The 14,615-nt window shown below is 41.3% G+C and overlaps 1 protein-coding gene across 4 annotated transcripts in view; it reads left to right on the top strand.

Moving 5' to 3' along the window:
• The window catches only part of pou6f2 (POU class 6 homeobox 2), a 101,894-nt gene that overhangs the window by 43,359 nt on the left and 43,920 nt on the right, over positions 1 to 14,615 (top strand). For all 4 annotated transcript variants that reach the window (XM_049564977.1, XM_049564974.1, XM_049564976.1 and 1 more), the window contains one exon: positions 307 to 526. In XM_049564977.1, the coding sequence (XP_049420934.1) occupies positions 307 to 526 (220 nt within the window). The remainder of the gene's footprint in view (positions 1 to 306; positions 527 to 14,615) is intronic.

Raw genomic sequence — 14,615 nt, 5'->3', positions numbered from 1 at the left:
GATAAACAGCGAGAAACAGCGGGGCAAGGACGTGCTGAGTGAGACAATACACTCTATGTAGCTCTACAATGAAATAAGATTTTACTCATTTTAAACAGTAAAAAAAGAAAAAAATAGGAAGTTATGTTCACATGATGGAGAATTGGCGTCCATGATTCTGTGCTATGAGCAAAGGCTAAGACTTTTTTCTATCTAACATTATTGATTATGTTTTGTCATCTAAAACACATTAAAAAAGTAAAACTTCCCATCTGTGATTTTATAACCGATGAAACTGATTATGCATGTTATGTGTATCTGCCACAGTCTCTCTTGGTGGCCCAGCAATTGGCCAACGCAGTAGGCGGCGTGATGTCCGGGGCGGCACCAGGCATGAACCAGCCCATCCTCATCCCCTTCAATGCAGGCGGACACCTGGGCGGGCAACAGGGTCTCGTTCTCTCTCTGCCCACTGCCAACATCCAGAGCCTGGTGGCTGCTGCTGCTGCAGGGGGCATCATGACGCTCCCCCTCCAGAACCTGCAAGGTAAGAAAGAGGGCAGTGAAAACTAATTTCTATGACAAAACAGGGTCAACATGATGTCCCGGGAAGAGAGAAAATAATTCAGATACTCCAGGAGGCTGATGCATGTTCTGTCTAATGCTCATGTACAATAATGAAGGTTTTTCAGTATTACAAGATAAAAAGATTCATAAAACATGAGACACCAGGAACTATTAGTGATAAATGCAACAAATATTGATCCCAACAAGAGTTTGTTGTACGTCCTTTGTATGACAAAAAACAGTTTTTGTTTTTTCTTTAATAGAAATGCTTTACAGAGCTTTTGACCAGGTAAGAATCCTTCAGGGGTTTGTATCCCAAAAAGCCGCTATCCTCAACTTGCCCGGAGAAACAACCATATTAATTACAGGTCAACGTTTTGCAGTGCAGCGCAAAAGCACTTTATGCCTCTTTCCTGTGCATAAGAGTGCACTGTACTTCACTTTTTTATCTCTTTTCCACCTCATCTGTCCATCCACATGGCTGTACTTATCCTTGCCTTTTAAACTTTAATGCCCAAGTGTTCTCTTTTGATCATAGTTGTAAATGGTTTTCATTTTAATGTTTAAAACATTGTCTCTTTTATACCATTAGATTGAGGGATGGATGGGGAAACCATCAGTCATAAATCTTGGATGAGAGAGCTGCACTAATGTAAAAAGATGCCAGGCTACATGTAAAGCAGTGTGTTTTTAGGATGGAGATTACAATAATGCCAGTGCAGCACAAAGTGCAGGGAAGGCTCCCCTCATGTGGGGAAATGGATGGACAGATGCCCTGAGTGAGGAAATGTGGAGGTAGAAGCCTAATGGACACAAACATGCATAAATAACAGCAGCCATCACTGTGGGCAGAGCTTTTAATAAACCCGCATCTATCCAGCAAGCCCTTCAATGTATCCATCAGTGGTGGACGATAATGGGCCCAGCAGGCCCGTCTGACTCACACTTCAACAGATCTTCCTCCTGGTGTGTGAGGAACAGCCCAGAGGCTTCAGTGATCTGATGAACTGATCGACAAACACATTGTCAGGGTGTCAGAACGCCAAAACAAACACCTCTCAGTCATCCTTATTGTCCACTGACAAACAAACCAATAGACAGTCTGGAATCCAGTGTCCTGATAAAATTCCCCATCCATGAGAGATAGCAAAAAAAAAAACTGTTGTGGAGAAATGCCTCTGTGGCAGATCTTTTTTTAAGCGTGTGGACTGACAGACTGCCTGTTCGCACGTCCTCTTATCTGAAGGGGATGCATTGAAGGGACCTCCATGGAGAGAAAGTGACACAAGTCACGAGTGAAGCTAAATGTCTTGACTGTGTCCGGGCCCCTCTGGCCACGCGACGCTCCTCCACTCTCCCCTGTCTGAGTTCATCACAGCTCCACTGAATGAGGCCTGCTGGCACAGCACCTCTGTCAGACAACTGCAGCTCTGGCCTCTGCCCCCACGTCCCCCTCGCTTCCCCTCCCCACCCCTTCGGGTCTCCAGGCCTGATTAATCACACATATAATACAGCAGCGCATTGTCGCCGGGGAGCACTCAGCTCATTTCACGACCTCAGGAGCAAGTGTGCTTTACAGCACTCACGCTGCTAGCTAATTAGCGTCAGATCAGACACAAGACAACTGTGAGGCACAGTAATGAGACTCCAGGAGGAGCCCAGCCAATGGCTGTATTTAAATGTAATGAGGCGGCTAATGACCAACTAATAAGGCTGTTTGTCTTGGGAAATGGGCAGTGGGACCTACGGGATTGTATTCTTTACATGAGAGCCAGCATGCTTATAGTCTCATCGTCATAGTCTTTTAAAGAATGCAATATTTAATAAGTTATATAAGATCAAAATTTTTTCTTCAGTCCAGATTGTATTGCGTCTTGTACATTTTCATATTCTGTTTTAATGAGGGGATTTAAATTGAAGGATAAAATTAGAACAAATAGTAACAACAGCATCTTTGATCACACGTTTTGATCATACTAATCAAAGCTGGCTCTGTGAGAGTGAATGTTGACAGAGGGGAACTGGCTGAAGTGCTGTGAGCCTTAGGAGGGCAGCTCTCTCCGACTGTGATGAATAACTATCACTGTAATGGGGTTGTGCTATAAATTTGGAGCGGTTGCTTAAATAAAACTGAGCAGCATCTTGTGGCAGACTCAGTAAACACAGGCACCAGTGTAACTGGTTATTTGTCAGAATGATTTATGCCTGCAAACATGCAGTAAAAACAAATTCCCAATGAAACTAAACAAGGGAGAAAGTTATCTTTTGTGACAGAGTGCACAAAATTCTAGCTGACTTCACAGAGGCAAAAACTAGGTTGGGTCATGCTAGAGGTCTGTAAATATGACGGCTCATATGAATAAAAAAAATCATATGTGATTTTCACAATTTCAAATGTAAGTGTGCAAGACTGATGCAGACAAAACATCTGCGGTATTGTTTGTTGTTAGATATGATGCTAACTTTCTGATGCATTTTTAATAGGTTTTCATTTCACATGATTTTATAACAAGCAAAGCATGATTACCATACTTGTAAAACTAGTTGTATCAAAGCACTGTACATGTAATGCCCAATGGGAGGAAGCAGAACAAAGTCTCATCTGTCTACTCCTCTTCTCTAAGACTCACTCAAAGGTAATGCAAGAAGCTAGTTTACTGGAGCTCTTTCATATTAATAAGCACATCCCATCTTATTTGCTCTCAGCAGAAAGCCAGGCAGCGCATCACATCAGAGAGCTGAGTTCTAATGGTGAGGTGAGAGCATTGTTCCTCTGTACTCGTCCGCAGGAAACACAAAACAGCACTCAAGCTTCCTGATAAAGGTCGGCATCCCACTCACCTGCAGTAATGAGACCCGTTGTCAGTGCCAATCAAAGACATGTCTGCCGTTTTGATGAAAACGCTCAGCGGTGTCGTTCGCAGGTTGCGGGTGTTGGTGCGATACAAATTAGGGAAATCACTCTGCTCATTACACCACCAAAGGGTGGGCTCCTAGGGGAAGAGCCAAATGTTTCCACACTAGTAAGACATGTCAGACTGCATCTCTTCTGCCTCAGCTGACTGCTGCTCCTTTAAGAGGTTAGATCACCGGGCCGGGCCACTGACTTAACCTCTGTCTGCTGTGGGAATGCCTCTGTGTCCCTTTACCCATTACATTATCGGAGCTAGAGAATTAAGCATCCTTTTTGGGCTTGTTACAGCCACACTAGTTGCTCATTGCAGGCTGCTTTTTCTCCTGTGTGTATTTGTTGAATCATTTTGGGATAAGAAAAGAAATAAGCCATTGTTCGTGTGCACATTCAGCCGGTAGAGGAGTGCATTAAGAGGACCCAGTGCAAGCGGTCCACATTTCCTCACATCAACATCTGCCATCTTAACACAATAGAGGCCAAACCCATCCCTTCTCCCTTATCGCTGTTTAATTTGAAGTGTTCTCAAGCAGTATGTATTCCACGTCGTCCTTTAATGATTTAACTTTGCTGTGGTTGTAAGATGACTCGCAGGGGAGAGAGCTGCATTAAATAAATAACAGTGATAAAATGTAGACCTCATACATTTCAAAGCTAATGCAACTAGCGGTGCAATAGGAGCAGCTGCACACAGTCCTGGAGCGGTAATTTGATTGATTTGTTGTGACAGCAGCCAAATAATTGAGAGTGAGAGGTGCTGCTGGAGATGAAGCGCAGGCAGAGGCAGGTTCGCCAGGCAGTCCCAGCAGATATGGCACCCGGGTTCTCATCTCTGCCATTGATATCTGCCAGTGGTTTATTGTTTGTCTTCAATAAGCAGCTTGGAAACGTGTGGGGTTACTGCCTTTGTGACAGTTTGGCGACGGAAAAAGAAGAAAAAAAATCACCAATCAAAACATACAGAGGAGCGATGAGAGGGTTGGAATCAAACACACAAATTTACACTCAAGCTGAAGCGCAGATTTACTGTACCTGCACATATGAACACACAGACACTCCCATGAGACTCATGATTTATACTCTGATGTCTTTTTTGAAGCTGAGATGTAAGTAAATTTTACCCCCTGGTGTTTCACTTGTTGCAGACATGCTAATGATTTGTTCTGAATTCAAGTTACATATATTCATAATTGCACAAAAATAACAGTACAAATGATGCACAGCGTGTTTGAATACGCAGTGATATTTTTAAAAGTATGTATCCCTGGATATTTTTATGTTTCCTGTCGGGTAAAACGCAGCCGTGCTGTTTGTCTTAACCTTCTGGCTCTTGACTCGTGTTTTGTTTCTGTGGATGGTGGCGGTGTCACTCTGGCTCAGCCATGCCACAGGACAGCACGCTGCCAGAGCCTGAAATAGAAAGAAAGAAAAGAAAAAGAAGGGTGGGGGGGGGGGGGTGAGTCTTTATGGCGGTGTGGAGGAGGACAATAATATTGTTAATCAGATGTGGCTGTGTCTGCTCCTCCACAGCAAACCCTGACATCTGCCCTCACTGGTAAACACTGAGGAAGGCTTTTTGCAAACCTCCTGCCATAAATACACAATCTAAAACACAGTCTCTCTACATTACACAGTGTGTCTGTCTGCACTGTGTATGCACAGAGTGTAATGCATTTATTTAAATGCATTTTGTAGTAGAAGTGTTGTAGGAGAGGATGGGTTTTCGAATCAGAATGCCAACATGACAAATTTTCAAATTAGCTTCCAATTAAATGAATAATTGGGAACATGCGGAATTATTCCATTTTAATCCAGCTGTTTTCTATTCCCTTAGCTCCTGAGCTATAACAGATAACCTTCTCCCTGGTGTAATTAAGTTTTTAAATGTGAAACATGCGTGCTGTTGTCACCGTTCAACCAAATTAACAGTTTACCATAGAAAAATATTACAAGTTATGTAGATATTTTTTTAATCTCAATTACCTTTCTAAAATCCTCTTCATGATGATATCCTTAATATTAGGTATTTAAGATTGCTGCATATATTGAATAGATGTCCCAAACAATTATGCCCAATCAATAGTGTTCATCTTTTCATCATATTAATAATCAGTCTTTTGTTCCTGTTGAGCAGACCAGTCGATCACACGTGTGAAGCTTCAGTAACTGGGGGGGGAGAACTGGATCTAATACAAATTACAATACGTATTAGTGTATTGTTTCTATGATATTTCAACACTTGTAAAATGCTTCCAGTAAATGCCTTGACCACTTGGCCCCGGAGTTGTTTTGTAGAAATTACATCTCACTATTTTCCCCCTCTTTTCCGGCCAGACTGTTTCCGAAAGATTTGCTAAAGGTCTGCCATATTGCTGAGGCGCAATTCAGAGGCTTTCAGCAACAATCTGTAGTCAAGCATTTTAAATGAAAATTGATTTGTGATTTACATGGTCAGTGAGGGGAAAATGAACTTATGAAATGTTGTAAATGAAATATTAGACAAGGTGCAGTGGGAGAGAGCAGACAGAGATGGTAATCTTGTGGAACTGGAATTCCCGCCTGGCAGAACTGGGTGACATTTTACATTTATCTGTGTTCTGCATGAGTTGTAATGTTAATGGTAATTTTATGGGACTGAACCGGAATGAAAATGGTGTTATCACCGATTGCTTCAAATGTGGAATTGTGTAAAGTAGCACAGCTGCATCCTTTATTTCCCATTCCCCAGTAATGTGAGTTATTGCATGATCTGTTCTTTAAGGTTGAATGTGAGTATTCAGCGTGTTTTTATCAGTGTTTCTACTCGGAGCGCCTTAAATCACACACCTCTGCCACAGGATGAAATACACACACTGCTGTATTTTCATATTAGTATAAATGCCAAATTTGTTTGAGAAGGTTTCTCACGTTTATTCAGTAGGTCTTTGCGTTTGTTAATGCTTTCCTGTGAATTTGTGTATCACAGGTGCTTTAAAGAAAGATTTAAAAGGAAGTTAATGGCTGTTTCCTCACATTGAGTTGTTGGTATTCAATTTTTATGTCTAGAGGAATGTACTGGTATAAATAATGCACTTACACTACAATAAAAATATAGTGACTGAGAAAACCTGCTTAAGACTATTATGTACAGCATAATTTTGATACATCCGAACTTTCAATAGAACATTATAATGTAACACATTATCAATATGGATCTATCATGGACTTAATAATACAAGCAAATCAATGTAGCATTACGCTCTAATCAATACTACTTACACTCAGCCCAGATGTTCTAATTTTGATCGATACCTTGTGCAGTGAATGTTTCCTATTCCCACTCTGGCCGTGCACAGTATGTATAGATTTTCATAGACCTCGCTCCTGCATGTTTGAAAGAGGAAAGAACCAAAGAAGTAAGAAGAACAAACGAAGTGATCATGCAGCAGCAGCACAGAGGCTGTGGGAGTCTGGGAACCAGTCTGGATCACACAGAGGTCATTTTTAAACACGGCTCTCCAGTTCCCCATCTGTGAAACCAAAGAGTCCGTGGTGACATTTGTCAGCAGATGGTATGGAACCAAACCCCTCACCAGTGGGGACGTCTTAGCCGCTGCTAAAAGCTATCTGTGGTTACTAATTGCTGACCAGGGCCTAATTACCTTAATTAATGGCTGAGGTATCTGGGGGCCAGATTTGTGGGGGCTTTTATCAGTATCAGTGCAGCTTAAGAGGTCCCGTAGGAGGCCTGAGGAGAGTGTTAACTCCCGTGGGTGCTATTTCTGGACTAACTGCAGACACATCACAGATGGATCCTGTGGCATCAGTACAGGACGGCATGTTTGGGGAGAGAGATATCTGTTACTTACAGATCATAAGTAAACCTCACTAAGTACATCTCGGGCCAGAGAGGAAAAAGGCTTTTCTTGCCTTTATTTCTGAACATATTTTTCTCTCTCATACACTTGTGCCCCGTTTCCTGAATTACACTGCCGTAATTCACAATGACAAAGTAGACTTAGCACCTTTTTGCACAGACCGTGGGGGGTTTTGTTCAGTGAGCTCTCACTGTGAAATTAGCCCTGGTACTTTCATTTTCCAGCTGCAGTGAAATGGTTAAAAGACACAGATCAGCCAGTATGAAAATAGAACTGATTCAACAAAATCTGCTGCTTCCCCTTGCTTGCTCCTCACCCATCCAGAAAAAAACCCTCCTCCCCTATTCTCCTATCCCCCCCCCCACCCCCTTTTTTTCCCCTACTATCCCATCCTCACCCCCTCCCCCAACCCCGTCAGGCACCTTGTCCGCATCTGAAGAAGGCTTGTAAGTTTCAGGTGCATACATTTCTTTTGATGATATATTGTCCCGGTGCGGAATTTCATTTACTGCCGCTGCCCTTTGCTGAACCTGTTGCTAGTCAGTGAGCACGATAAGCGTATAAGTAGCATGCTACTTCATTCATCATACATCGTTCTGGGCTCTCAAATATCTCATATGCGATTCAGGAAGAAACTACTAAACCGGCACAAAGGATCCCACCAGGATCAGCTGAGGTTCCATTAAACGCTGTGTACAAAATAGAGCACAGTTGGTACTTGTTATCAAATACACATTTTCAGTGTTGCATCTACAGAACATTAGCCTTCATTTCATGGTGTACACATTGTTTATGTAGCAGGGGGAAAATGTATCTCAAGTGCAGTGCTCGTGTTGTACATAATTCCATTCACATTGCATTTTGAATGCATGCATTTTGAAATCTGTTTTTTCCCTCAATCATAGTGGCTGCCCTGTGTTGTATTAAACAGCATTAATAATCACAAGAGGCTCAGTGTCACTCAGAAGTCTCCACATCACTAAGGCAGACAGTGTTGTGCTGCTGGGCATGTTGTGCTGTGTGAAAGTGCTTACACGCTCCCTCAGACAACCAAAGGGAATAATTAAAGACAGAAGATGGAGGCAGAAGAATGGAAAGCAAATCCCATTGTTTGGGGTTATTTCATCCCACTGAATTTCTTTTTCTCACTTTCTTTTGCTCTCTTCTCACATTCCTCCCCAAATGCACTGTGGGTATGTGGCACACTATCAAAAGCATATGTAAGCGAAGCAGCACAGAACAAAATCCCTATGATGTCCTCCTCATACCCACATTGTCTTTTGATTATTCTACAATCATTTTATATCTGTGTAAGTTGGAAAGGAAGGGAAGGCGTAATAACCCCATAATATACAATACTGTAGCTGCTCAGAAACCACAATGCAAGATGTGTTTTAGACAATTTGAAAACAAGCTTGCTCATTGTTCATTTGTTCTCTCTGTCTAATGGCGTAATTTCTTCAAGCCCTCAATATCCAAGTTGTTACCAAAATAATCCACAATGAAATTCAAATTTAAGGTGAACTAGACTATTAGAGCAACTCTACTCCACTCCATTTCTAGAGCAGTAAATGTAGCCCCTCAATCTCTCTCAGCTTTTACTGTCAGTCAGAGAGCACTCAGTCATCTCCGTGCATCAGGCCCGCAATATTGATTTTTCCACCCACTGAAACAGCCGCATGAACATAAATTTTGCATGAGGCTTTTACTCGTGGCCTCCGCTTTGGTCTGACGACACATGATGGGACCATGAACACGCTGTAATAACCCAGTCGGTCCTGCCAGGCAGACGGGCTCTTTTTTTTCCAAAGAAGGGAAGGGCAGGGGGGTCCGGCACCTTCTGGTCTCTGAAGGACAAAAGTGAGGGACCCCTTGCTGGGCACCACAGTATTGCATACTGCCCACATAGTATTTGAAATAAGAGTGAAACTCCTCGTTGTCCAAAAACAGGGGGAGATCTAGTTTGTGTGTTCATTAATTTGATTTAAGCAATTGCTTTGAGGCGTCATATTTAGCCGTATAGTTAAACACTTTCCCTTTGGGAGATTTCTTGAACATTCATAAAACACTGAAACTTATTGAAAATGCATTCATCACCCTACATAATGAGGTTTCTAATTATAAATCATTCCTAGAATGAAAATTTACCAAACGGCATCATGTGATTGAATGTTTTGTCTTAATGGGAGGAGATTTTTAATTTAAGACCTAAATAAAAAACAGTACAGCAGCCTTGTTCCATGGAGAGCCAAGAGTCTGCCTTTTTTTTTTAATATCAGACAGTGAACAAACTAATTTTACTGATTAACTAGCAGAGAGAGTTCAACTCATTTGTAAAATCAAAGGGATAGTTCAATTTTTTTTTAGGTGGGGTTGTATGAGGTACTTAATCACAGTCAGTGTATTATCTACAGTAGATGTCAGTAGGCACACCCCCAGTTTGGAGATGTAGGCAGGAGTAGTCTGAGGCCGTTCGTGGCTGTTTTGGTAAGGAAACGGAACCAGGGCGAGTGAGACAGGATCCGGAATTCAATGGATATGCCTTTCCGTAAAAATAAAAGCACCAAGCTAATAAAAATGCAGTGAAACTTTTAATTTAAAGAATATAATTTACCAGAAAAGCCCCAAGCCATTAAGTTAATCGATTTTCTTATACCCCTCATCACCCCAAATCGATGGTGCGCCAGAATTTAAAGTTTTACTATGGTGAACACTTTTAGTTTGGTGAATTTGGTGAATACCGCATCCGCTCCCTAGACCGGAACCAGAATCCAGACAAAATTCAGAGTGAATAGACACCAGGCTCTTCGCTTGAAGAGTCTGGTGACGCGAGACTAAGGCAGGAGTACCGCCATGGAAGCTAAGCTGCTGCTGTGGGTGGGGACAGCAGCAAAATATATTTAACAACCTAAAAAACCAATATGAGTTTAAGTGTATGCTATATTTAGAATATATTTACCTCTTTACCTTGCCATCAGACAGCCTTTCTCAACAGGGAACTAAGGCCATTCAAATCCACCAGACTCTATTGACAAAAACAGTAATTTTACCTCGCAGAACATGGGAGTTCTTGGTCTACTGTTGTCTTAACCAGTTTGTTTGTGTTATTGTGTGACTTTAGCTTTTGAAAGGGTTAGTTCGAATTCAACAAATCCACACAATAAAACAAACTAACCGATCAAGGCAGTGGTAGAGCAACTCCACGTGTTCTGTGAGGTAGAATGCAAATGCTTTTGTCAAATGAGTCAGGGGGCTTTAAAGAGAGCGTTGGTCCTATGTTGGAAATCACTGTCTCACAGCAAGGTAAAGGTGAAAATATTCTAAATATAATGTACACTTACACAGATATTGATTTTTTTTTTTTTTTTTTTTCTTTGTAAGTGACTATCATAAGTTTGCTGCTGCCCCTGTCCACAGAAGTACATTGCTTAGCTTCTGTGGCAGTACTTCTGCCTGCTTCTCCAAACTGGGAGCGTGCCAACTGACATCTACTGTAGGTAATACACTGACTATAGATAAGTACCTCATAGAATCCAACTTTTAAAAAAATCTGAACTATGTCTTTAATTTATATAGTCTTTATTTGGAAAGAACATGTTTACTTCCGGCCTCATTAGCTCAAAGTTTGATAGCACAGGTCAGTATTAAAGGGGAGAAAAAGCTACAATCTTCTTTATATATTTTATCCCAGGAAGGAAATCATTAAATTAAACCAGACATTACTTTGCTTGGGACCCCCTGGAACTCTCTCAAGGTCCCCCAGAGGTCCCTAGACCACACTTTGGAAATCAATAACCCCGCGTAAGCAACACACAAAAGGGCAACATTATCGAGCACACAGGGATTTTCTTGTATGTGTAACATCTCCATGGAGAGGATTTGATTCTTTGAAATGCTTCCCCCAGAGTGAGAATTCTACAACACAGCTTGATATTGCCTTGCATCACAAAGTGAAAGCATTATCTCTGGATCCCTACAAGCGATGTGGTTTACTCTCTAAAATCCTGTGGCTCCGCGACTCCACTCAAATCTTAACTGCCTATATTTTTTTTTTTTGTAGTCGCTGACTTCCCCCTGCAGCAGGACTGAAACAGTGATATTGCCTGCTGTGGCTCTGAGTAATGTTTTTATTCAGTAGTTCACTAGTTCCTTTAACGTTTCATTTTCTCCATGTTTATTCCAGCCGTCGCCAAGGCAGGAATTTATTTTCCATTCCTTTAACATGATAACAAAGTGCATGGACTTGCTGGTAAAAGGAATTTAACACAAATTTCTGTTCCAGGTTGTGTAAAGAAACAATTTTGTTCCGTACTTGTTTTTAATTTCTACTTTGTACATATGTTAACAGTCAAGGAACTAATGCACTCTGGCTCTCTCTACCAGTGTCTTCCTCTCCCCTCTCTCTCACACACACCTCACCTCATGACGTCTTCTATGGAGGTCAAGGAAGGGTGTTCAGGAAATTGAGTCTTCAACTGCAGCCTAGATGTTTTGAAAAGCCACTAAACTTGGTTGGAACTGTGTCATATGAGAATATGTTATTTGTGAGAGGTATGATTGGTGGTGTTGATATACTGATCCATATATCCTGCCTGATCAGTACTGCACACATGTAACTCAACAGAGATGAGAAGAAAGTGAGATGACTTGCTCATTAGCTACCTCCAAACACTATGTAGTTTCCATTTTTTGAATCATGATACTTCTACTTTAAATACTTTAAGTACATTATGCTAATAATACTTTTGAGTCACTTTTGAGTCTAGTTACTTGAAAAAGTTTATAGGCTCAACAATTATTGTGAAAAACAAAAACATAATTGATGGATTGATTATTAAAGGTGACCTAGTATGCTCAATTTCAGGTTTTATACATGTATTATGGGTATCTACAGAAACATGTTTACATGTTTTAATGTTCAAAAAACACTTAATTTCCTCATACTGTCTGTGCTGGAACACCTGTATTCATACCATTTTGCTTTGATTGGTCAGAGTTTCCGGGGTCTTCTGTATGTTGGTGTCTGCATCATTACTGCAGCCAGGGGAATGATTGTGATAGAGTATAGTGAGAATTTCTACTGTAAAAAAAAACACCAGTTAAAGCTTTGAAACACAACCGGACATGTTCCAGCAGGAATATGATCTGAATCAGGGAGAAATGAACAACATCATCAACCAGCTTTACATATTTCCTTCATGTGTTAGCATATAGCTACATTTAGCAACAGTGTATGTAATATAAATACTTGCAGTAGCGTGCCTGGAGCAAATGACCATGTAAAGAAGTCTGTCACGAGCTGATGTCAGCTTGTCTCAAAAGTAGAAAAAAGATGGTTCAGAGTATTCAGAACAGTCTGAAGTCTGAGGTTTTTGTTCACAGGGAATACTTTTAAATACACTTACTTACTTTGGCCACATTAAATGTGAACATTCAACATTGTAACATGATACATATATATGACGAAAAAGGAAAAGCATAATAGGTCCCCTGTAATCAGTTATCAAAGTGACACAAAGTGACCAGCAGTGATAAAAGTTAACAGTGAGCTAAAGAAATGAGTTCAGAAACAGTAATGTTATCCACTTCATCAGTGTGCGAGTGCTCCGATCTAATCCGCAGAGTAAAAATGACCTTCCTTTGACCACCTTTGTAATTACCAGATCTCATAGAGGCTAAATCTCCTTACCTCCAGTGGAGTAATTATCAGTGTGACTCTCTGAAAAGGCAATTGAGACAGTGGTTTATGGACTCCCATAGTGGAACGTGAGGCAGAGTAGTAATGGGGAGCTTGTTTGTCCCCTCTCACCTCTCATGTTAGAGAATGACAGCTGTGTTTAGACTAGGGAAGTCCCTAAAAAATACAGGGTGGGTCACATTGGACAGTTTCATTAACTCCTGACAGGCTTCTCCGCAGCTTCTGATTAGCTCTAAATTTACAGCACGCCTAAATGATGCCAAAGATTTTCAGACGCTACAACAGCAGTTAGCGATGATTTTCTGTTGCCAGTTTAATTATGTATCAGTGCTGAGTAGAGGAGCCAATGCACATATTCCAATAGACTTTCAGAAAAGCATGCAGTGCACACATACTGATCTTACATAAAAACTACGGTCGATTTTATTCATACTTGTGAACTCAATACAGTCTCCTCAAGGTTTGTACGCTATGTTTTCCTTTTTGATGCCCAGAAAACCTGAATCCTTCGTCGTTCGCCTTCTTCTGACTGTACATTATTCTGTGTGGAGCACACACAGTTTGATCCAGTGAAAGATAGTCAGAGTCCTTTTGTGTAGATGTGATGACTGTAGTCACTCTTTGTGTTGGCCTTGGCTGGGCCTTTTCTGAGAGATATAATATGATGGACACTTATTTGTATAGGCTATCTAGAAAGCCAAAATGCATCAATAGATATTTCTTTTAACAGTTTTCAGCGTCAGTTGGTTTGACATAAAACAGTTATGCAGTATTTCTCTTTAGTGCAGCGGGCAAAAAATGTGTCCGAAACACAAATTTTCATACATGCGCATCACACATATTGCGCATTTGTGGTAGTTTTTCAGCATTAATGCCCTGCATGTTCCAGTTCAGCTCTGTCTTCTGCGCCAACTGGAATTTGAGAGCCGCTTCACTCAGGTGCCTTAAAGGTGTACTATGCAGGATTTTCCTAAAAAGCAACGTATAGACTCGTACAGAATAACCCCTCTCAATCATCACTTATGATTTCTTAGAAGTGTGTGGTGGTGTACACTATTTATCTGCAGAGACTTTTCCCTCTGCCTGACGTTTATGATTGTGTACCCCCAAGTGGTCAGGTGAGGTCGGGGCTTTATAAAAAAGGTACTGACCAGGGGCCAGATCGTGAGCAGGCATCGAAGAGATACAGTCCCGAAAAAACACAAATATCGTGAGTCAAAATGCTATACAAGAGTGTATTTCCTGTCTAGCCTCTGTTTTTTTTTTTATCACTTTTAACATGCTGCCTAATCAAATTATTTGAACAGCACATGGTCATTGTAGGGTTTGTGGTTTTGGGTCAGGCTTCAGATCTTTTGTCTGCAGGTGGGTTTGGGTTCAGAACTTATTGGTCATATGTGCAGGAGGCAGGAACATTTCTTGAAAATGAGACCCATGCAGGACTCCTGTACACAGTTTAGCTCCTGCCGTGATTCTGCCTCTACACAAACATGCACACACCCAAACGATATATAAGATAACTGGAAGGGAATAGTTGTAAACGTAGGTGTTGAGAGGAAAACAAGGAGTCGAGCCTGAATCAGCCCCAGAGAGAAAAGTGCTG

The sequence above is a fragment of the Epinephelus fuscoguttatus genome, linkage group LG21 (genome assembly GCF_011397635.1).
Source record: "Epinephelus fuscoguttatus linkage group LG21, E.fuscoguttatus.final_Chr_v1".
Classification (NCBI taxonomy): domain Eukaryota; kingdom Metazoa; phylum Chordata; class Actinopteri; order Perciformes; family Serranidae; genus Epinephelus; species Epinephelus fuscoguttatus.
Note: the sequence above shows the minus strand (reverse complement) of the source record. Positions and strands in the feature narration are given on the sequence as shown.